The sequence below is a fragment of the Corvus kubaryi genome, unplaced genomic scaffold (assembly GCF_017639235.1).
Source record: "Corvus kubaryi isolate FWS band 111438036 unplaced genomic scaffold, C.kubaryi_AGA036_p1.0 65076, whole genome shotgun sequence".
Classification (NCBI taxonomy): Eukaryota; Metazoa; Chordata; class Aves; order Passeriformes; family Corvidae; genus Corvus; species Corvus kubaryi.
The window spans coordinates 122,760-147,470 of record NW_024581747.1 but is presented as its reverse complement, the minus strand read 5'-3'; the positions used below and the strand labels follow the sequence as shown (position 1 = coordinate 147,470).

Here is a 24,711-nt window from a genome sequence, read left to right as displayed (position 1 = left end):
CAGTGACAGTAAAGGAGGTGAGAAGGGTCTCTCCATGTGGACCTCAGAGGAACTTTTATTACATGGTGACAAACCGGTTCCCAGAGGCAGAGAGACCATGTGGTCAGGGAGCTTGGGGTCCTATCTGGGGATGAAGGGGGTGGAGAGAGCACTTGGACAAATGATCTCAGGGCACAGGGGTGGTACATGGGCAGAGTTGAGGTACTGGAACCAATAGGGAGAACCTGCGGGAGTGGCCAGGACTAGGGGCAGGGGAAGTGGGGACAATGTGGAAGGCAGACATTTAATAAGAAAAGCAGTGGGGAAATAAAACACTGCACCTTGTAAGCTCCTACATCTTTCTTGCATCATTTAATTTGAATAACTCTATGCTCTTGAATTGTTTGGCATTTTATGTCTAGGATGCTTTTTTTATTCCGGCTTTAGTAAAAGTGATATTTGTTGTCTTTTTAATGCATTTCAGTAATATCTGCTTTATCATAAAATCCTGATACAATAAGGATAATACAATAAAATTTTCAGTCCTGTGACTAAGGTTGCCAAAAGTTTTACATATTCCTGTAAGAATGCTGAGTGGCTTTGTATTACAGTAGACTCAGAGAATTAGTAGGTAAAATATCCATAGGTTTAGTCTCAGGGAAGGTGGTGTTAGAGAATAGGTATATTGTGTTCACTTTTAGCTACTGAAATTCATACTAGATGTTTTTGTAGAGTTCCGTGTTTTATCCAAGGTGTCAAAACTACTATCAACTTCCTGTGGTAACCTAAAACAAGATCCTGTCATCACTAGAGCAGGTTTTTTAAAAGTCCTCAAATAGATATAATCAGCTTGCAGCGTTGCTTTGAAAAAGTCCTCATGTTCTTCACTTATTTTGAAATGTGTGTGCTGAAATTCATTAATTTGGTAGGGAAGAAGTCTGTCAGCACTTCATTATTGTACTGCCAGACGTTGTGATTCTGGCTCATAACCTACTGATACATGGCTGATAGTGATGAAAATAGTGATTATTATTTTTTACGTATCTAGAAGTATCCTGCCTTGGGCCTGTGTAATTTTAAAGGATAGAATAATGCATACCCTGCTTGTTTCAACATCAGAGGTGTCTACAATAAATTGTGTTGTGACTGCTTTAATTAGCAACTAATACATTCACTCATTTGTTCAGAATTGTAAGAAAATACTTCTGACATAAAATGTTTTTCTGTCTTTCTAGATGAAGTGTTATCACAAAAAATACAGGTCGGCTACTCGTGATGTGATTTTTCGCCTTCAGTTTCACACTGGAGCTATTCAAGGACATGGATTGGTGTTTGGCAAAGAAGATTTGGATAATGCCAACAAAGGTACTTGTCTTCTGTTGTTGGTTGGATGTGTATATGTGTGGGCGTGCAGGCATGTGCATGTGATGATCTTCCTCAGCACCTGTTTTCAAAAGGATTCTTATTTCTTTTTTTTCCCTCCTTTCTTATTTTTGGGGAAAGGGAGACTGCTTTGAGTTAGTTAAATTATAGCGTGTAACACCGGTAAAACGCTAATGACAAGAAAAGCTCTTCACGTGAGTTAACTCGTCAGAATAATTCAGATACTCCTACATAGTCCTTATCACCTTCTCTCACATTTATAAAAACAACAGACATTCTCTCTTAGTCACCATTGAAGGAAATAATATGAGCTAAATTGTTCCCTTTTCTGGCTAGTGAAAACAGTCATAAAGTCTGATAATGTGTTTGTGACGTAGTCTGTCTTTTAATATGCTTCAGAGTATCAAAGAATGGACACAGAGTTTTCAGACACACTTGAAAATGTGTCATACTAGTCCTCATATTTTCCAAATTAAAACTTCAGTTTTATTATGTTTATATCAGGTTTGGAACTTCAGCCTATGTTACTAGCAAACTAAAATCAAGCTATTTTCCTGCAACACACAACATAAGACTACCAAAAATTTTGTGGTCAAGTATTGTGGTTTAGCCAATATGGGGAACATATTTGATTTACCTGGGTGTGTTTTCTTTATAAGCCATGTCTGTCTAGAGAGGGGGTTAGGAACTGTACATCTCTTCTTTTGGCTGTTCTAGAAAGCAAGCAAAACTCTAGCTGGCATTTATGTGGTCTTTTCTGGAAAATGTGTGGCACAAAGAATGTAGCTTTGAAAAGCAGATCACTAAGCTGCAACTGAGAAGGGAAGAGAGAAGGGAAGAAGGGTATATGTATAGATAGCTATAGAGAATCCTGATTTCTGAGTGTTCTGAAACTGCTCTCCTGGGAAACATCTTGCTGAAATCCTATCCTTTGTTCTCAGATGACCGTTTCCCTGATTACAGCAAGGTGGAATTAGTGTTTTCAGGAACTCCAGAGAAAATTCAAGGTGAGCATAGAGAACCAAATATATGCTTCATTTGAAAGCAAATCATCATGAAATATGCATTTTTTTAAAAAAATCTTTTTTCCTCTTTTGTTCCACTTCTCTTGTAAAAAATCTGCAATTTTACTTTTTCATTAAAATATATTAGTTACCGGTTTAAATTTGAAAAAATTAATAAAGACTCTGCATTTATATCAGCATAGAAGTCACCAGATTTTGTTTTAAAGCTATGCCAGAACACTTGCTACAACTAGTAGAAAACATTTGTGTACCTGTGTAGAACATGGATAGTAGGTGGTTTGGCTCAGCATGAGTGACAGCAAGTGGCCTATCCCATAACCTTTTTTGGATGTTGTCATAATTGATTATGTTTGCAGTATTGAAGTTTGGACTATCTTCAGTTTAGCATAAAGAGATACAGCTATAGTTTTCCTGGAAATGCTTCTCCTTTGAAGTAGGCTTGTAGGATATTCTGCATGCTTCCAAAATTCTATTTTAATATGTTTAAGATTATGTGATAATTATTACTTACAGTAAGAACTTAAGATCATGCAGATCATTGCAGTTTAATTCTGTTAATGAATGTGTTTTTAGTCATTTTGTGGTGTCCCAAAAAGTATGGATTCTGCCTGAGACTGATTGAAAACCAAATACTCTTAACTGTCTGTCTTATACATATTCCCATTCAGTGTCCTCAGTGTCCTGTGAATTGCATGCTTTCCTCCTTTTTTTTCCACGAGTTTGATAATTTAGAAAATTATGGCAGCAGTCACTAAGAATTTGGATTGTGCCCAACTGAGCACAAAGATCTCACTTAGCCTGTTAGAAAGCCATTAAAGAAAACCAGTTTTATAAATGAATTTGTCTAGCTTGTTCTAAGTGTTTCTGGATAGTAAATGCTTGAAGACAGGCCAGTTGACACATCTAAAAAAGGACCAAGATTTTTTTCAAATTTCGCTTCCTTAGATGACAAATGAGAGGCTTTAAGCTGTTGGAAAGTAAGGCTCTAAGTAATTGGATATTTGTGTTCAATTCCTGCCTGAGGCATTAACTGGCTAGGAAGAGCAGCTCACCTTTGTTACTGAACAAGTTATATTTCTTTAAGAAGAAGTCTATGCAGCAGTCTGGGAAGATGTTGAAAAATTCTTTAACTTTAGCACTATATGATCCCTATATTTGTGGTTAATGCTTAGTTTTGCACCATACAGTGCTTAGTACAAATACCAGAGATTAATGTGACCTTGTGTTAATTCTCTACATCTGTGACTAACAAGTCTTGTGCCAGCTAATGCTTCCTTATTTACTTATATTAGTGATTAATATGTACTAGCAGAGATCTAATTGAGATCAAGGATTCAATCCTTGGGAACAAGGATTGTGTATTAGAACAAAGAATGATAAGAGAAGTAAATTATGGCCTCACCACATGTTTAAAATACTCTGAAAGAGAAAGGATTAATCAGAAAATCTGGAACCATATCCAAATAAGTCCACAGAAATAATTAGTATATATACATGTATTCAGGAAACGTGATGAGTATGTATTCGTTTCAGGAATATAACCTGGTCTGTTAGGTTACTGGGGATACATGCTTTGAGGAGAAATCCCCACGCAGCCAGCACTGCTAGTAATGTTGGCTTTCTAACCTATTAATTGGTTGGAGAGTTTATATCCCGGTTTTTGGTGATACCTTGAAATACTTATTTACAATTTCTGCAAAATCACTTTTCCACATCTGAAAATACTATAGAATTCTAGAATAAGTACAGGGTATCTCTAGTCCATCCTTCTGCTGAAACCAGGCTCATTTGTGAGATCAGACCATTTTGCCAAAGCTTTGTCCAGTCAAATAATGAAAAACTTCAAGGAAAGGATGTCACAGCCTCAGTGGGTGGGCTATTTCTGTGTCTGACTGTTCTCACAGTGGAATTATTTTTCCTTATATTAACTCTAAATTTATCTAGATTCAAATTTTGCCTGTTTCTTGTCTGTCTGCCTTGTTCCAACCTGATTGTCTCCTCTATGGCCTTTAGGAGGCTGTTGTCAGATCCTTGTCAAGACCATTTGTCTCCAGACTGAAGAAGCCCTGATCCCTCAGCTTTTCCTCACAGGGAAAGTCCTGTCATTTGCTTCACTTTATTCATATAATTCTTGTATTCTGTAGCTTGAAACTGTACACAGTATTCTAGAACATAACTGACTGTGATGTTTTTTAAGAAAGAATGCAGTTGCCAAGAATATAAGATCCCTGAATATTTAATAATAAAATTCGTAAGTCTGCCTTGTGACAAACGTCACAGAAACTCTACAGATGGCTTTTTCCAGGCTGCATATAAAGGTGCAGGACCATAGCATTCTTGTTCTAACTGTAACTATTTTTGTTTTAAAAGTCACAGCATGTGCATAATACTGTTGCTCTAGAACAATCTACAGTAGGAATTGCTTCTGTAGACACAGCCAAAGGTTTGATAACTGAGGATTTCTTTGTTCCCTAATCTAGATAGAAAAGACAAACTGTTTGATTTGTATCAGTATCAAAGCCAAGTTCAAGGTCATGAATTATTGATGCCTTGCATCAAGTGCTTTGATTCAAGTGCTTAGCATTTGAATGACTGGACTATACCTAAGTTCCTCACTGTATCAATTTAAAACCTGATCATTATTTAATGCCTTGTTAAAGGCACAAAAACATGGGTTACTGCTGAAAATTCCAGGTATGTTTGGCAGAGCATACTTAAACACAGCAAAACACATTGAAAGGCAGCTGTTTAGTCTCAGATTCTGCAGAGCTGCCACTTTGGGGGAACTGAAAGGGACATGAAGTCACAATTTTCAGCTCTCCCTATTCATCCTTAGTGTTAAATTTCTCTGGTATCAGAATGATAATCTGTATGAATCTGAATGAAATCTGTAACAAAGTCTAATTTTATCATTCCTTTAGAACCATCTTCTTATAGATGCTCGTGGTTCCATTCTCAAAAGCTCTTTATCATGTCTGACCTATTAGGGCTGGGTGGATCATCTGTGTTATTTGTGTTTAGGGACTGATCCAAATTATCAGCCTACATCATAATCAAAAAGCTCAAGATAAAAGTCTCTGAATAATAAATTAACCTTTTTTTTTTTTTTTTAAACTCTTTTATTTAACCTTTCTTCCTTTCTTGCTGCTTCTTACCTTTCAGAATAGGGTGTTGCCATTTAGGGAGCAAACGTCTGTCAGAAGCCTACATACATACATCTGTGTGTGTGTATAATTACATATGTGACTGATAATTTTTGGTCTCAAACATGTTTCATTTTAGGATGTGAACACCTTCAAAATGATCATGGAGTAATAGTTGATTACAATACATCAGACCCACTAATACGCTGGGATTCCTATGAAAATATGAGCCCTGATGGGGAAGGTGAGTACATTTGTCACATGAGACCAAAGCAAAATCTTTTGCAACTGTTCCAGAGTGTTTGAAAGAAGAAAGGAGACCTCATTTGCTTGAAGCTAATGCCACTTTACTGATGTCTGAAGTAGCTGTCTACCCTTCCCTATTTAGCATTAGTGGTTCTAATTTAGGAAAGAAAGCTGTGGTAGTTAAATATGATCCCTGTCAATACACAGAATGAACTGAGATGCAACTGACTGATACAAGTTACTTTATTACTTGTAAATTTGCCTAAAGACTTTATTCTTTGTTCAAAAGTTTCTGGTTGGAATTCTAATACAGAATTTTAAAAACAACAAAATTATATGGTGAGTTTGTAGCTTTTGGTTACTGTGTATCTGGAGTATTTCAGAAGGTGCACTAGGCTTTAAATAAATAAACAGTAAAGGATATGCCTATTCGCGTATCTCCATAAATGTACCATAAATTAGATTTTTTTTTTCTCTAACCAGATGGCACATACAAAAGATGAAAACCTCCAGTAGGTCCCTTCAGATTCTGACTCCAGTGTGAATGCTCTCCTGATGTTTTCTTGAGTTCATGCTGTGCTTTTAATGGATGTAGTTTTGATGTGAGGACTCAGAATGTTACACCTGTGGCTGCACACCTCAGTGCACATGCAAGCCTGACATTGTTCTAAGTAAAAACATGAGATAAGGTATTAAATGAATGCCGAAGTTCTTGCTTTTACAACTTGCCTGTTATGAAATGAGAGACACACAAAGCTAGGATATTTAATTAGCTTCTCTTTAGGTTCAGTTTCAATTGATTTTTATAATCTGGATTTAGCATTGACCATCTAATGACCATATCAGTGAGGGCAGAAGCTTACTGGGAGCTTGATCTTTTTCCACTGCCTCACTCTTGTAATAGGAGTATTTCCTAATGCACAGCAGATTGCAATCTGCAGAAAAGTGGGGGAATATGGAGGGTGGAAAGAGAACAGTCATTGCATGTGGCAGGTAGAGCACTCCATTGGGAGTCATCAGAGTTGGATGAGACTGTGCAGTGTTTTTTAGAAAGAGTAGCATCAGAGAGACTGAATCTTGACTGGAGGTGATGTCTTAATTCCTATTCATGATGTTTCCATATAATTTATGATTCCTTTCTCTTCCTCCCCCTGCCATCCTCTCCCCCTTCCTTTGTATAGACCTAGCCCTCAACAAGCAATGCATTGATGTCAAATATTTTTTAATTGCTGGGATTGATTGGCTGGATGGATTTTACCTTCCCGTTTTCATGCATTGCATTGTAGGTAACTACAACAGTACAGGAAGTTGAAAGCAGAGATAAGCATGCAGGCAGCACTCTGTTGGAAGATACAGAATTGTATGCTGCTGATGTCTTTGATAAGAGTTAGTCAGAGACCATTCACAAGTACAAGTAGCTTGTTTGCCTGCTGCTCAGAAGTCACATGTGCCATTTAATAGGTTTTTGTATCTAATTTGTGTGCAGGGTAGTTTTAAAATTATCTGAGATAGAACAGAAATACGATGTGATAGCATAGATATTGAGAATTTCATTGTAAATCTGCAAAAAAAAATCAGTTGAGTTTAAGCTAGAAAATATACCATGAGAATAGATGTTATCCTTTTCTCAAGTAAATATTTAGGAGGCAGACTGTTACCCTATGATATTGAATAAGGGAATTGCAGGCAGAGCAATGCCTCTGCATAGGCTGGGCAAAAGATCACAAGGAGCTAAAGCACGTACACAGACGACAGCTGTATTTTTCTCTTAAGGATGGGGTCTGTACTTAACACAAGTTTGAGCTTAGTGTGCTGCTTAAGGTAAATACAGGGCAGTTAGGTCATCTTCTGTTTAAGATTTATAAACACCAGGACAAGCTTCTCTTTATGGTTTGTGCAGACGTTTGGTATCATGGTTGTGCCTTAAAAACGTATAATGCGTCCTAGTTTTCACTACAGGTGAGAAACCACTAAAAGGAGATGCTGATTTCACATCCAGAATGTGATCAAAGTCAAAAACCTTAGAATATGAAGCCTTTAGCTATAATCCTGAAGTCTCAGAGAGAATCTTTTCTGTACTTCAGAAAATATTAGGGTGCAAGACATGGTGCATTTGAAAGTGCATAACAGTGGTGGTATCTTTAAGGTGCAGGGAAGTCTCATACAGAGCGCCTTTTTCAGTTCTACTTTACATTAGGTTAAACCCCTAGCCTTGTGTAGGATCTAGTCTTCATGGTTTTACTTGTACCTGTTTTCCCACAGGAATTTCAGTAGTAATAGTATGAGATGTTAGTGTGACAGATGATTCTTATATTACAGTTATACATATTTTTGTTAATTTCAAAAAATGTGGGCCTATGAAATTCCTTACCAAGGTGGTCAGGAAGGCTACAGCAGAGACTTGTGAACACTAGTTTCTCTGTAGGTATACGTATATGTATATGGAATGGCTATTTCCAAGTTGATGTGTTAAAATAGAAATTAGAAGTGAATAAGATAGTAGTATCTCTTTTGACATTGTACAACTATTTGGCTTTATTACGCAAAGACCAAAAGATGGGAATACATGATAAAGGAAAAATATACCCAGAGGCTCTTGATTTGCTGGCATGATACAATATTGCAGACATAAGCAATTGCCTTTTAAATTATCTTGAACCCTTTGTTAATAAGATTGTGTACGTAGGTGTTGAATATAGCCAGGCTATGGACAGTTTGCTATCCCAATTTAGTTCCTTATCCTTCATTCTTAATATTCTTAAGGAATTTTGACAATTGGAAAGCAATAAATTATTTGCATTTCTTCTTATAAATACTTTTTCTTTTCATATCCCTTGGGAAGTGGTCGTCCATAATAGATGGAAAATTATATTAAATTCCTAATTTTCAATTTGTATCAGATTTCATCCTCTTTGAGCAGTACATTAGCACAGAGACTTCTGTTACACCGATTTAAAAGTATGCAATTAAGTGTAGGATTTGAAAGCAGAAGAATTGGATCTTCCTACTGCCATGTCTGACATAATTACCATTGCTTTTCCTGTGGTTTTGAAGTCAGGAAGGGCTTTTGAGATCGAAAGGAACAGAAATTACTTTTTGGTCTTTTTGAGCACTCTTATTTTTTTCTTTAAATATCACTTACCATACAATAGATACATACATATTTACAAAAGATTATTCATTTGCTGCAAAATAGTAAGGTATAATACCTGTGGCCGCATACATGTACTATCTTCCAAAATCTCTCTCTAATATGAAATGACAAATAGTTTTGAAAAAAGCTCCCCCCTCCACAAACTAGAGGGATTGAGGTAAGTGGTAAAGGTTTGACTTGTCTCCTGTTGAGGTTTTTTTTTAGTTCTCAGTGATAATTTCCAGGATTATTACTTGGCATAGTACATAAGAAATACTGTTCTTAAACACTTCCCTCCTGCTGAAAATGCTAGTCTTTTGAATAGAAACCACCGGTTTATGTGAAACCTGCCAGTGGATTCTGGTAAAAGCCTGGGCTCAGAGGTGTTCTGAAAATTAAATCAGATTAAAAAAAGATATTAAAATTAAAAGATACTAAAATAATACATATTGCTAAAGATCATAAACTCGTTTTAATAGAAAAGGTGAATTATTGGAAGGACAGATGAATGCTGCTCTTCCTTTGGCACTGTCTGCTTTATCTCAGGTCTATTCTAAGTATCCTGATAGCACGCTAAAATTATTCTAGAGAGAAAATGCCATTTGTGTGTGCAGCATTCAGTTGGTTGAGATACAGGATTGTAGTGGTTTGGTCCAAAATACTCATTACTGTTTACCTTCTGTGAGATAAGAATTAGGAGAAACGCAAAGCAGGCACCAAACTTGAAAGAATATAAAGAAGTTTATTAGCAGACCTAAAAGAAGAAAAAAAAAATCATACCACACTTTTAGAACTCTTCTCCTCCCCCCACCTTTCTCCCTTCTCCCACTGACAATGTAAAAAGACAACCCTTCAGATGTTCAGTCTGTTTACCACTTCCATAATAACCTTGTTCAGTCCATTTAGGAAGAGGAGTCTCTCTTGCCCATGCTATGAACACATTATCACAACGAGACAGCCGCCCACTTCCAAATAACTTTGCTCAGTCCATTTAGGAAGAGGAGTCTCTGCTCGCATGTGAGTCCCTTCCCCCAACTTGCAGCTTTCCCGCAACTGCTTTCGAGGGTCCACTCTTGAAGTTTTTTGGGGTACAATTTAAGGTTGAGCCGTTCAGAAACAAAAGTTCTCTTCACCCATCTCTGGGAGCATTTCATCTCTAAGAACAGAGGCCCTTCTCCTTCCCTGGGAGCAAAGGGTCCTCCTCATCTTCATCTTTAGGACTATCTCTGGGAGCATGTCTAGGAACTGAGGTTTTCTCCTTTCCCATTTGGAGCAAAAGTCCTCATCGCTTCCATCTCTCCCTGTTCAAACTTCTCATGAAATTACAGCTGCGTCAGCATCTGCCTATCTCAGCACAGGTGCTTTTGCTTGCAAGTACAAGTTGAACGCTCCACCCCCCATATCTTCATGAAATTACAACAGGTACTCTGATATATCATAGCTTTACAACAGAATTTCAGCTTTAAGCATCTCCTCTTTCTCTTCCCTCGGGTTTTCAGCTCTTCACAGCACTAAAAGGGTTAATCTCACCTAGGCCTTGCAGCTGGAATGTTGCTTATCACTGTTGGTCACATGACCTCTGCTGGACAGCGGTGCAGCTTTAGCTGAAATCTTGGCCTTGGCACTGGAGGGCGGGTTTCCGAGCTGCTCTGGCTGCCCACAGCCCTGCGGGGGGGGGGGGGGGGGGGGGCGGTCCACAGGTGGATCAGGGCCCATTGGCTCCAGGATGGCCGTGGCCCGGCCCAGCCTGGCCCGAGCATGGCCTGGGCCGGGCCCACTGGCCCCCCCACAGGGACCGCAGCCACCTGTCCCAGCACCGGAAACGAGAGAGAGCCTCTGCCTCAGGGTTTCTATTCTTAAGTGTGCATCACAGAGGTGGTCACAACTTTAAGTGGCTTAAAGAATTGTCCGTATTCAAACTGGCCATGTGATAGGTTCTGTCTGGTCACAGAGGAAGCTGTAAGCACCCCTTTGCAAGAACATCACTTCCGGGACTATGCTTGCTAACCCATGACAAGGATTTAAATTTTTTTTTTAATAAAGAAAACTGGTAAACCCGAAGTTTATTGTTGGCCAAAATAGTATTTGTTTTGGTTCGACTGAATTCAGTGGATTGGCAACAGAAATGCACATGGTTCTTGTTCTGTGTTCCGTTTTAAGACATTTCACTTACTTTAACAACTGCTAAATCCCTCTGCACTCTTTTGTCTTCCAGCTCTTCAGTCTGTGGAAAGAGAAGCATATGTCCATGTTAGAAATTGCTTGAAATGATAAATGAAGGACTTTGATTAAGTCTTTAGAAAGCAGACACTTAAGTTTCTTTCTCAACAAAGCCTTGCTGTTTGCTTCCTAGCAAAGTATGTTTGCTTGCTCACTGGTGTTTAACAATTAGAACAGAAACAGCTTTGGCAAAAAAAAGATGTTTTTAATTTAATCCAAATAGGGTAGGGCTGAGCGAACCCAAATTCCTATATCTCAAGAATGTTGCTTTCCAGATTTTCTAGCCTTTTGTAACTGTAATCAACAACAATCAGTCAAAATTTGCCAAATATTTATAAGCTGGTTTGCTCCTGTTTTTTTCTTCTCATAAAGGAAAGTATCTGAGAAGTGTCTCCATGTACGCAGTAAATGTTTCCATGGAGGCAATAAATAGCCAACATTCTGGTATGCACCCATGTCATGTGATGAGATGGGATGTTTGACTTTAACTGAGATTTTTTTCTCCTCTTCAACCCAAAGTAAATAGCTATTCAGTAGGGAGGTGCCCTCTTATGTTGTTAAACGCTTGTTTTTCCCAGAGGGCCACTTCTTTATTGCAAAACTCAAAGGTTGAGGCAAAACTGCTTGGTTTTGGTACCTTAACAGGAATGCAGATGACTACCAAAGAAAACGGCAGCTTTGATGCCATTTCTGGTGAGTGAAGCTTAAGAACAAATTCCTAGTGAATAAATGTTAATTTCAGTTTTTAGTCACCAGTTGGATGCAGTATTCTTTGAGACAAAGTGAAATTTGGTACAAGGTAGGGATAAAAAGGTGTCCTCCAACAATTCCCCTCTACTATAGAAGATAGACAAATTTAGACTATAAAATGCTGCCAGCTTGAAACAGTATCTGAACCATTGTGGAGTGGCTGCTTTTAATTGATTTTTCTCTGAGGAAACTTAAGTCTTCTGTTTCTTGAAGTTTTGTGTGTTCTTTTCTTTAACAGATACAATTTAAATCTAGTTAGTCCACTTAATCATGAAGCTGATAAAGAGTTAGCAAAAAATTAATATAAAATGGTTTCTTTTGTGTGTTAGAGACATTGAATGCAAACATAGGATTACAAGGTTTCATTTCTAAGTGTGCAGCAATAGGTAATTTTCTTTTTCCTTCTTCATTAATGCATCATTAATTGTAACGGTACTGTGGCTTAAATTTTTTGTTACCTCAAGATGTTAGGGAATAAATATAATTTCACACAGATGTTTTCAAGATTGTGCTTGATAAACTGAGATTGATCTGGAATGTATTTTCTCTGGACTCATGCTTTGGGGACTTGGGATTTTTGGTTGTGTTCGATTTTGGGTTTGTTTTGTTTTTCTGTTGGTTTTTTTTTTTTGTTAAAAAGAAAGTTATTTTAGCATTTTGGATTGGTCAGATAGGAACCAACAGTTAAGTGCAGCCAGGGGCCAGACTTTCAAAGGATTTACTGATACGAAGTTACTTTTGTTGTCTCTTTTAGGAATATGTCTTAAGATATACTGAATTGAAAGTCTTCCATGTTTGCTTAAGTGCTAAGCTGAGCTCCAGAAATTAGTCTGTCCAGGTCTGTTGAAAAATAGTTTTTTCCTTTTTACTTGTTTGAAAACAAACCAGTGGGAGGCACCAAGTCAGAATAACAATTTAATAGGGAAATTAAAAAACAAAAGGCAGAAAACACTGGTTTAAACTGACAGAGTCAGGATACAACCTGACACCCTGTTAGTCAGGGTGGAGGTAGCAGTCCAATAAAATGGTGGCTGCAGTCCTCCTGAAGTGGTGGATATGGTTCTGTGGAAGCAGTGATCCTGTAGAAGGGGCTTCTCTTCCTTGGAAGGTCCAGTGGTGGCTGTGTAGCTCTTGTCCTCTGGAAATCCAGTGGGAAGCCGGTGTCTGTGGTGTTCAGAATCTCAGATTATATCCAGGATGGTATGCTTGGTTCCTCCCTCTGGGTGGAGCATCTCACAATGGGGTGATGAGTCATAAGGCCAAGTGTTGATTAGGCTCATTAACAGAAGATAGTCCAGAGGGAGTTATGAGTCATGCAGCAGGACAATGATGGGCCATTAACAGAAAGATAGTCTGGGGGGAGGAGGCAAGGAAACACTGCCCCACCTGATTTCAACAGCTCATGAGGATGGTAATAGAATACACTGCAACCCAGGACATCCTTTTACCCAAACATATAAGTGCATTGATAAGACGGTGTCTGAAGTGAGAAATTATGTACATTTTACTTAGTGCCCTGAGACAGTGATTTCATTAGGTACCATTTGTCAGTTTTGCTGAGTTTAAACTTACAGATAAAAAGAGAATCTCCCCCAAAATGCTAAGAGCCAAGGAGGAAGAGTTACACCTTACCTAAATATTTAAAGTCTTATGTTTGAAGACAAAAAGAGATTAGAACCAGGGTTCCCTAGGCCCCTGGATTTTTTCCATGAGCCTCCCGCCTCTCACTACCTGTACTTCCATTTCTGGGCACCCTTGCCTCCACAGCCCTTGGTATCAATGTTTATAACAGTGCACAGGTTTATCTGAAGCACAGGTTGCACCTGTCAAATACTCCAAGATACTGCAGAGCCAATTTCTTGCTTTCAAAAGAAAAAATTCATTTTAATATCCTCCAATTTATTTCTGTCTCAGTGATAGGCAGGGTTGTTATCCCAAGGATTTATTCACTAGCCCTTTATCAAAAGCTTTCATTACACTTTTAAACCCAAAGACCATAGGGTGCAATTTCAGTGGTTTAATAGATGTTAATGTAGTTTATGGTACATTTAACTCTGCAGTTCTACGTTCATAAGACTGTGCAAAAGACCTCTCTTCAGCATGGTAGATTCAGGCAGTAGAAAGTAGGAGGAAGGTAACAGATGGGACTGTGAATAGCATTATCTTAGGGGCCATATAACACTGCTTTTTCAACCAAGTCTATCTTTGCCCAGTTTATGTTTTTTTTCAGCAGGTTTGTATTTATCTTTTAGTATGTGCCTGTTTCTTAGTCACATCAGCTACAATCTATGGTTGTTAATGTTGTTAATTTAAACACTGATGTCCAAATCAGTATCTCTTCCCATGTACAGATACAACAGGAGAAGCCTCCTCATCCAATCTTACAACCTGTTTACTGGACCAGGTTGAATAAAAAGTTCAAAGAGGCAAGCCTCTGCCACAGGTGTTTTCCTTCCCTGCACCTGCTTCCTGGACAACTCTTCCTCCTTCTTTTGAAGGCAATAGGGCATCCCACCTGTTCAGCTTCATTAGACAAGGAAAAATAACCTTGATGTTATAGGTACTGGATATATTTTAACACCTTAATTGCTCGGGAGTAAAATTAGCATGGCAGCATCAGAGATTAAAAGAGTAAGGAAGAAACAATCCAAAATGCCTTAGTACAAATTAGGATTTGGCTCTTGTTTGTTCTGTGACTTTCCTAAGACCAGAAGGAGAAGCAATTAGGTCCCCACTCCGTGTCTGTACCAAAAGCATGCATACACAGAACTACCTTATGTGTCATATATATGTTTACTCTAGTAAACAAAGGAAATGTGAATAGAGGGCATTATCAGTCATGATGCCATTTATATCTGATGTAAGAGATCATAGAACCATTGCATGTGCATGAATGAGCTTGAGTTAAGATACCAAATTCATTATGATTGCCAAATGACAAATCTCTGGGAAGACTTACAGAACAAGAGACAGCATAAAATTCGTGGGAGATTCTTGGGTTTTCTAGGCTACCATGAAGCAATAGCAATCCTTTTTCTGGTGAATCCTGAAGTAATCATATTGTTCTGATTGGGTGTAATTTCTGCCCTTTTGCTGGTCTTTTAACATAATGTACCTTTCCTTTTTTTGCTGGACTTCTTTCCAGTGACTCTCTTGGTCTTGCTTGGTTGTTTCAGTTGGCCACTGCAACACGCCCTTTATAAGATAAGGATTTTGTGGTATTCACCCTTTTCTCCCCATTGACAAGCATGTTCTGTTGATTAGAAAGGCCTCATTAGTTTTTGGTTACAGCTTGTTCAAAATGTGGTTTTTTGTTATGAAGGTGCTTTGGTTAGGAAGGCTTGGTTCTATGACAAGTACTGTTTTTTGAAGGATGGCTCTTTAAGCAAATTTATCATGCTGGGATTTATTTGGACTATCCTGTAACTGTCCATTTTTTTTAGTGTCGGAGACTGGTTAATTAAACAACGTGTTAAGTTTCTGCCGTTGAATACATACAACAGATACTGAAGAACTGAGGACTTTTCCTGGAAAAGTTTCTGCAGGAAGCATCTTCTGCAAATAGTGATATGTAGAGAAATCTTTTATCTCCTTGCATGTATTTCCAAGATGGTGTTAGTACATGCACAACCACCTCATATATGTGGTGGTGGATTTTTTTCTTGACTTTGGAAAAGTGTATAATAAGAGACTAACCCTCCTGAGTCCCACAACTTTAGATTTTAATGTCTGAATTTTGAAGAGGTGCCTGTTATATTCAATAGTCTGTACAGAGTGAAGCTTAATACTCTGTAAGTGTTCTTTTAGCACTGTAGACCACAGACGCATCTGATAGTAAATTGTGGTTGAATAAATTCCTCCAAACCAGGAGATTATATTTTTTTTAGTGACCAACAGAAGAATTTTAGCTGTACAAATAACATTAACAGCCTTTAGCCTAGTCAGCTCTAGTGCTTTGCTTGTTTTTTTGTGGTAAGGGAAGCTTTGCTAAACGTAGTACAATTTGTTATCCATGTATGGATGCCAGAAAGCTGTCCTGGGCATCTCTATCCCTGCTCCAGCAGTTTCACTTATTAAGCGTTAAATATTTGTCTGTGATCCCTCCTGTTTAAAGCCTAAGTTCTTCGAAAAGATTTCCCCGGATATCGGAAAGCTTTGGATCAGACTGCTAAACAATAAGAGGAAAGTGAGAGATGGGGTAGACTGCAGGTCTGCCTGCATTTTTATCATACCTCCTCTAGATTCTGCTGTCAAACATGGGCAGAATCTAAATGCTGAAGAAGAGCACTAGTTCAAACTCCTTCCAGACTGCACAGATGGAGGCAACTTTCAGTAAGCAGAGGGAAGTTTTTTTTGTCAGAACCCAATCTTATTTCTTACTGTGGACACGCTTTCTCCAGCTGTGTAAGGAGAGAGCTGCATTACTACAGCTCTCTCACATTGTTTATATTTTCTCTGCTCCTGGAGTCCCAGGCAGAAGGATCTGTCCAGTTTCTGAGATGGCCCAGAGCGGTGAGCTCTCTCTGTTGAGTAGTATGGGCTAGATACTGTTTTTCTCTACCTTATTCTGAACCTTGAAGAACATTGCCTAAACTGTTACCCATTTAAGAAACTTGGTAGACTTCTGAAGTTCATCTGAAGTTTTCTGGTGTCAGGCTATTCCCTGTGTTCCTTTCAGTAAATATGCATAAAATATTCTTTGTATGAAGAACTTTTGTTCTTAAGTCATTTAGGTACAGCATAAATTTTCCACCAAATATACATAATTTTTTACGTTAGTATATGCTTGTATTGAATGTGTGTAAATCATCTTCAATTTTTTTTGACAAGAAGTAAATACTATAATTATTATCATATACGTTTACCCCATATTGCTTCTACTATTGCTCTATTACTTGAAAATAAATTACAAGTCTTTTGAGTCCCAGTGCAAAATCCTTTAAGTTCAATTAGTGAGTTGGAAAATCAAAGAGTTCTGCTAAACATATGTGTGCCTGAACTTCCCTTTTTGATATGTGTACTTGCTTAGAAACACCTGAAGATCAATTTTTTGTGCCATAGAGTGGTGGAGCAATTTTATTACAAATGGCAATACTGTGGAACTACATGGTCCATACTTAAAAAAAGGAGTAAATTCATTAGGTTGACCTTTTAGACAGCCACTTTAAGCCTTTTCACTGTGGTTCTGTACAGTTTTCAGCAACCATGTAGAGTCATCAGTGTTTTTCTGCTGCTTTATATTTAATGACCATAACTAATTTTTGCTGAAAGCCTAGCAGTGTAGTAAGAGGAATGCCATGATTCATGGTGTGTGTGCTGTTTCAGCTGTTAGAAAGAATAGTCATGAGTTCTGAACGTCAGCATTTGGAGTATGCACTTGCAAATTACCGAAGTGTTCCTGAAGATGGGCTTTGTTTTTGATAGGAATGAAGGGAGATAGTTTCACATAGTTTGGTGACTTTGAAATACCCTTAAACTTTACTTAGTGTTTTGTACTTGTGGCAATGTTCCTGTACTGTGATGTTATATTGTTCTTTTGCTGGTTATCAAAGCACAAGGTTCTTCAAGTTAAGTCTTTGCTTAAAATAACTGAGAAAAGTTTGCAGAAGTATAATCAAAATGACACAATAGCTTCTGTATATTGGATGACAGTTGTAAATGTATCCGTGTATTCTTTTTGGATAATGGAACAGGTATTATTTTCTTTTGATCCCAGGTGGGTAAAAGTGGAATGATAAATTTCAGTAGTATTCTAAGGATGAGTCTGTGCTGGCTGGCTCTGCCTGTGTTCCATACTGGCTGAACAGCAGCCAGCCTCTGGTCTACAAGCTTGTACTTTGTTAAGCAGTTTTTTCTTGCTCCAGTGTACCTGTAAAAACACTGAAATACAAATGTGATCCTTTTGTCTGGGAAATTAATCTTAACCTTTGCACAGATAAAGGTTCTGTGGTGTCTTGGATGTCCCCTTTTCTGCTTCTCAAAAGATTCAAGATTTAAGGACCTCATGTTTCTGTGTGTTCTGCTTGTTAGCATTTTGCTAAAAACAATCCCGTCAGTTGTTCTCCTTTCATAGTGTTTGTTCACTTTTTGTTTTTGTAGTAACATGCCTTGTTTTCTTCAGCCTCCTTTATTTTTGTTATATTCACAGACTTGAGAAACCTAGCAAACCAAACAGTTTCCTGATGACTTAGGTACTGCTCTTTCATGTTGGAAACTAGTTTTGTTTAAAATGCAAGGCATATATGAATATCAGCATTTGCTTGGGTCATGTTAAGGAAAAAAGTGATAGATGACTTCATACCTTTTTCCTTCCTTTCTAGTTAAATTCTGTTACCCTCAAATAATAATTTTTCTAAAAACTCTTTAAAAACATATTAAAGGATTGCCAGATGAATGTTTATGAACCAGAAATTGATCTCACAGCCTTGTACCAATTTACTAAATCAGGACCTACTTTTTATGTCACTGTTTGAGAGTTGCATTAAATGCAGTTCTAGGTCTCCAAATTGTAGAAAGCACCACAAAACAGCAATACCAGGTTCTAAGATGATATGGATTCACAATCCATATGTTTTCCCCAAAATTTTTGATCAGTTCATTGTGATTGGTTCATTTGCATGACCCTTCTCTGCCACTCTGCATCAGTCCAGGTACCATCTGCACTTGCAACAGTCAGCATAAAAAATTTGAAGAGGTGTCTATTGTAGCCTTGCTTACAGAATTTAAATCTATATCTGAAGTGAATGAGACTGGCACACCCAGTAATCCAGTTGCCCTCAGATGTGGGAATGTGCACATAGCCAGAAGTACCTAGTACTGCAAAAAGGTGATGCATCCCAGAAAGCCTGGTACTGATAACAGAGGAAGCAAAACCGTTTGAGTGATATGGTTAGAGAACATCTTTCTAAACACATCCATGGATAGGTTTAACCAGTGGTTATCCCAAAGCATTCTTGTGATGGAGCACCACCAGTGTCTTGGTTTAAAAGACAGGTGTCTGCCAAGGAAGGCAGAAGCCTCCCTTGAAATGGAAAACGCAACCCCCTTCCCTCTGAATTATTATAATTTTGAAATTAAGGGGCTTTCAGGCAAAGATATGAGGAATAGGAATAACAGTTCTTTGCTTATATATATATATGTGTGTATAACAAGGCAAACAAACAGCAATAACTATGGCAGTAACAGCAAACACAAACCCAGTCCCAGCCTTCTCGGCTGTCAGGCCCTTTCCCCTCGGGTGCAGTTCCGCTCGCAGCCGGCAGGGGCGCTGGCGGCTCCCGGTGAGCAGGGCAGGTGCGATGGTTCCCCCGCGGCTGCAGGGGGCGCTCCGGAGCGAGCTCAGGGAGCACGTGTCACTGGTGGCCTGGGATCCCAGGGAGGGACGGAACAAAGGCTTCACAAACCCCTGGGCACCTGATCCTGGTGTCCGGCCGGACCCTCGGGAACAGCAGGGATGAGCACAAATCCCGGGTGGCAGACAAGATGTATTGAACTCCGGAGCTGCGGTAGGAGCCCCGGGATGTCTCAGTAGGCAGGGTGTGCAGAGCTACAGAGTAGCAAAGGCTCGAAGCAATGGTGGGGGCAGGGCGGCTGCAGCCCGGCTCCCCAGCGGGAAGGGAAAGGCAGGCTTGGGATCCCGGGGTTTTCCCTCAGGCACCCGAGCAGATGGTGAAAAGGTCCCTCTTATAGTAAGGTGGGGTATTAGAGTCCCAGTGCAACAGCCGCTCCAGCGAGCAAACTCCACTCACAGTAGAAGGAAGGCAGCTGAAAGCAGAAGCCTCCAGCAGCGACGAACTCCCTCCACAAAGATGGGAGCCCTCCTCTCCCTCCGCCAAGAACGCCAGCCAGCCAGGAGCTGTACCCAACCCCTTTTTCCCAGTTTAAATCTCGTGGTATCCCCCACTCTACACAAGAAAACCCAGGTGAAAGAGAGTAGCCAGATGGACCCCTCCCCCTGTGCCCAGGTCTTTTGTTTTTCTTAAGCACCCAGTAATTTGTCCCCCTGGCAACCTATATGGGGAAAATTCTTTAAGAGAAGAGAAAATAGGAGAACTTCTAAAACCCCAACAACCAAGAGCACCATATTGGTCTATATCTAGAACAATAGAATTTAAGCAACATGGTGACCTGTCTGAATGAATCTGTTTCAGGTAAACTTATCCATAGGATAAGTTAATTCATGCAGTGATGCTATTATGTTGTCTGTGTTTCTTCTGGTAATCTAGCTAAGTGCAGGTGTTAGTGTTGAGCCTCAGCCTGTATTCAAGCATGCTGAGTGTTAATGGTCCAAAATCACCAGCAAGTGCATGCAGTTCAGGCTTATGAAGGAGCAAAAGAGGCCTGTAATTGAAGCAAGGAAAACAGCAGGTATTTTTTCCTCACAGAGAACCAAAATGCAGGGAGATTAAAACTAAATTTGCATCTTAAGTGAGACTCATCAATTTGCATCAAGAGTTTTTAATATACTTTTTTTCTTTTCATATCTTTGAGGCAAATGTGGGATGTTTCCAATTTAAAAGCAATTCTGCATCATCCCAAAGGAGAGAGCCAGTTCCCTGGTTCTGGAAGAGTACTGCCAGCATAGTTTGTGCTGTGTGCTTTGTGTCTTTTATCAGAGTCCTGACTTGTTTCATGTGCAACCATTAACTGATTTGCAAGAACAGCAACACTTGAACCAAAAAATATGTACTTTCTGCATTAGGTTTGAACTTAACTTTTAACTCCTACATGAACAATGAACAGGTAGATGTATTTTGGGGATACAAGAGCCACTTTCATTCTTTGTTCAACTGAGAAGTGATTAAAGTGCTGACAGTACCTGAAATAGAAAATGAACATTGTCCAGGGGCCCAGCTGTCTGGTGGTGATGCGTATGTACATTTGGAATAATGTTTAGAGCACATGTTTATGGTCTGCTCTGTGGTGAGATACAGCTGTTACTAAAGGAGGAACTAAGAGGTTCACTTCCCCTAGTTTGAGGTGATTCATTCCAGAGACAGAGAAGGTAAAGCATTCTGGGATCTGGGAGCTTGAGAACAGCAGCTGCTAAATAAAAGTAAGTGTTACTGCTACAGGACTTCCAGAAAGCTTTTCCTGCCTGAGAACTCCATTAATACATGAATTCTTGAAGATGTGGACGAGTGTCCAGCCTGATTGGTCAGTGCAGGAGAACAACTTTTTCTAGCAGCTGTTTATTTTAGGAAAAATGATGTCAGTGATCTAGAGACTGAAATTCACTCAGCTTTGTTTTAGATATTGAAACAGACTCTGAAAAGAACCACTGTAAGGGAATAGCTTGTAGACTGAATTAGCTTTCCAGCCAACATGTTTCCACTCCTCCTTGGCTGCAATAGTGCAGATTTCCTTGAAAATGATTGTCTCCTCTGGCTTCTCCCTTGTGCTTAGATTTTCAGTTGCTTTTTCTGGCTGATACAAGTCTCACAAGTCTTTAGCAAGACTACTTACCTCCAGGAGCAGAAACAGTGGCTGCAGCTCAAACAGCAGGAGTTAGAGACATTTCTGGCCTTTTTAAGCTTGGGGATTTGCCCTAACTTTGGTTTTCCTATGTGCAGAGCTTTGCTTAGAGAATATTAGTTGACGTAAATAAGCCAGTGATTGACTTTTGCAGAAAATTCCTGGTCATGCCTAGTAAGGAGGTGAGTAGCTTCACTTTGGTTCAAGAGCTGGAAATACAAACCACATATATTTCTCTATGGATTTTATAGGAGTTATACAGGAAGAGTTTGTAAGGAATGAAGGCCTGTTATTGTTAGAGAGGGAGAAAGGAAAAGACAAGCACACATAAAAAGATTTAACTTCAAAAGAATGCAGCTCAGGACTTGTCCAGGTTTGCCTGAAGGTAAAAGTATTTATTTATGAGGTTGATAAAAGATAATCCAGATCTTCTGTGATATTTCCTGCTGCAACATGAACAAGGGTACAGTTTGAAAAAGGTTGTGTATTTGCAATCATCTTTTGTTCAGGTGGACTGCATCAGAACAGCTCTTGCTGAATTTGTGGTGTATGAGTTTACCTAGCTGGCTTTCATTTGTGTGCGTTTTCCCAAGCGGTGGGTGGACAGTGGGTAACTGTGGGGACAAGTCAAAAGGCTTAAAGACTGAAATATTTTTAACTCACAAGCCTGCCTTTGGGTATTTGGATTTCAAGGAGAGAAGTGCTGGGAAAACACAGGCTTGGAAGGATGCCACTAAATTTGGTATGCGTTAGTATTTCATGTCCTAATTTTTAAGTAAGTTGCTCTTTGTGTATCAGGTATAGGGGTGAAAATACACGCATACCCTTTGCTCTGAGATTTTCAGTTATAAGAGAGTCCCTGATACTGGGTGTGTGGGGGGGTTTTTCAGGTATTCAGATTCAGCATGGGAATGTTGTTGGGCTTCAGCCTGGGCAGTTCAGAGAGTTGAAACAGCTCCCGAGAAAAGTGGTCAAGTTGAAAGAAAGTGGGCCCCTTCGGTTTGGTTAATTAAATTCCAGCATTACTTAGGTCACCTCTGTTGTGATCTTGTTTTTTGACAGCTGTGTTACTCCCACATTGGATAAAATGAGAGCAGGGATTGAATTGTGCATGGAGATGAGGTATTGAATTTGTAAGGCCTTTGCAGTACCATTACTTAGCAAGGTGTACAGAATAAAATGTTGCACTGCTGTTGTATTTTCTCATTTTCTTTTGTCAAAATGTTCCTCTCCTATATGCATAGCTTTGCTTTTACAATTAAGTTGATTATCACCTTTTTTGGGAAAAAACATACATGAAGACCAGAGTAAAGAGAAGTCTGAAAGTCTTAGTGCAGAGGTATTCTAAAATTATGTATAAGAAAAAGGTAGAATACGAAATAAAGATGTTATATAAGAGAAGACCAACTACAAACCCTTGCATTTTGTAGATTTGTAGTATTTGAATAGTTTATTTGTCCTAGTTTTATGAACAAACAAACCACACATATATATATCTTTTATATATTTATACTTGCATATATTCATAGTTTTTATATATATAGTTTATAGTTTAATAAGACCAAGTGCAAGGTGCTGCACCTGGGTTGGGGCATCCCCCAGTATCAGTACAAGCTAGGTGATGAACAGATCAAGAACAGCCCTGCTGAGAAGGACTTGGGGGTGCTGGTGGTTGAGAGGCTGGACAAGATCCAGCAATGTGCTCTTGCAGCCCAGAAAGCCACAGGTGTCCGGGCTGCATCAAAAACAGCACGGGCAGCAGGGTGAGGGAAGTGATTCACCCCCTCCACCCTGGCGAGATCCCACCTGCAGTGCTGCATACAGCTATGGGGTCCCCAGGAAGAAAGACCGGAGGAGGCCACCAAGTTCGTTGGAAGAATGGATGGATTTCCTTATCTCCTGTGAGGAAAGGCTGACAGAACTGGGTTTGTTCAGTCTGGAAATGAGAAAGGAAAAGAGGGATGACCTAATTGCAGCCTTCCAGTACCTGAAGGGAGCCCACAAGAAAGATGGAGAGAGGTTATTTACAAGACCATGTAGTGACCGGACAGGCTTTAAACTGAAAGAGGAGAGATTTAGATGAGATATAAAGAATAAATAGAGGGTAGAGAGACACTGTAAGAGGCAGCCCAGAGAAGTTGTGGATGCCCCATCCCTAGAAGTGCTCAAGGCCAGGTTGGATGGGGCTTTGAGCAACCTGGTCTAGTGAAAGATGTTTCTGCCCATGGCAGGGGGGTTGGAACTAGATGATGTTTAAGGTCCCTTGCAACCCACACCATTCTATGATATATTGTATGATGGTAGTTAAAATTAAAAACTCCAAATTAATCTAAGAATGATTTCCTACAACTGTGCAAATCAGAAAATAATTTTGTTATGTGCAATATGCATTTTATTTTCACTATTAGAAGCTGCAAGTTTAAATATCCAGACTCCTGAGGAGCAGCTGGATTTTTGTTTAGCTGTGAGTTTAATTGTTTCTTGTCTGTTTATAAAGCAGAATGGTATTTTTTGTTTCCTGAAAAGGCAGCTGTCTATTAAAGCAAATTGTCTAGTTGCAAGTAAAATTGTTTTGACCCACAATCACAATTGTTTCCTTGTGAAATCTAATAATAATTGTATTGCTATTTAAATTTAGAGCCAAAAATCAGCAGATCCCTAACTCTTCTGTTTCTCACTTCACTTGTAGAGCCATAATATGGCTCCTAAAGTTCTAGCATAAATATCAAAAGTAATGTCTGTCAGGCTCACCATCCTGCTTGTGATCAATGAGACCTCTGTTTGGGAAGCCATTATTTCAAGAAATTGCTTTAGGGATTTTTGAAACTTGGTAGTGGACCAGACTTTCAGCACTGATGTCTTTTTTCCTAAAATGGTCTGCCCACACTGACGTGGGGTGGCCCAGCCCTGGGACTGGCTCAGGCTTTGTGCTGCTGACAGAGTTTGCAAAATTCACTCTGAAACAGTTTCTGATTGTGAAACTCAGATTTATGAGTTGTTATTTTTGTGAGCCCAGAAAAACCTGCCTGAAACAACCTTTGACGAAGTAGAGCCTTTACCTTGAGCAAAAGCCACCAGGCAAAAGAGAACCTGGCTTGGGTGCTCTGACTTTTTAAAGAAACCCTGGCAACCCCTGGCCCTGTTTCCAGCCATGGTTCTGGGTCTTAAAGAGACGATAATAATCTTGGGCACAGATAGATATGGAATAAATAAAATTTTGGTTGACCAGGAAAGATACTTTTAAACTAACTTAAAAGCTGTCTGAGAAGTAGTTTAAGGCTAAGGTTTGTACTAACACATAAATGCAATACTTAATTTTCTGTTTGTGGGTTTTGCTGTTCTGTTTTTTTTTTTTTTT

At 39.2% G+C, this 24,711-nt stretch overlaps 1 protein-coding gene across 3 annotated transcripts in view; it reads left to right on the top strand.

The window, feature by feature from the left end:
- Positions 1–1,199: 1,199 nt before the first annotated feature.
- Positions 1,200–24,711, top strand: part of LOC121672995 (tensin-3-like) — a 93,203-nt gene continuing 69,691 nt past the window's right edge. For 2 of the 3 annotated variants that reach the window (XM_042045986.1, XM_042045984.1), the window contains exons 1-3: positions 1,200–1,344; positions 2,304–2,369; positions 5,670–5,774. In XM_042045986.1, the coding sequence (XP_041901920.1) occupies positions 1,215–1,344; positions 2,304–2,369; positions 5,670–5,774 (301 nt within the window). In that variant the 5' untranslated portion in view covers positions 1,200–1,214. The remainder of the gene's footprint in view (positions 1,345–2,303; positions 2,370–5,669; positions 5,775–24,711) is intronic. The other variant, XM_042045985.1, reaches the window with a different exon arrangement.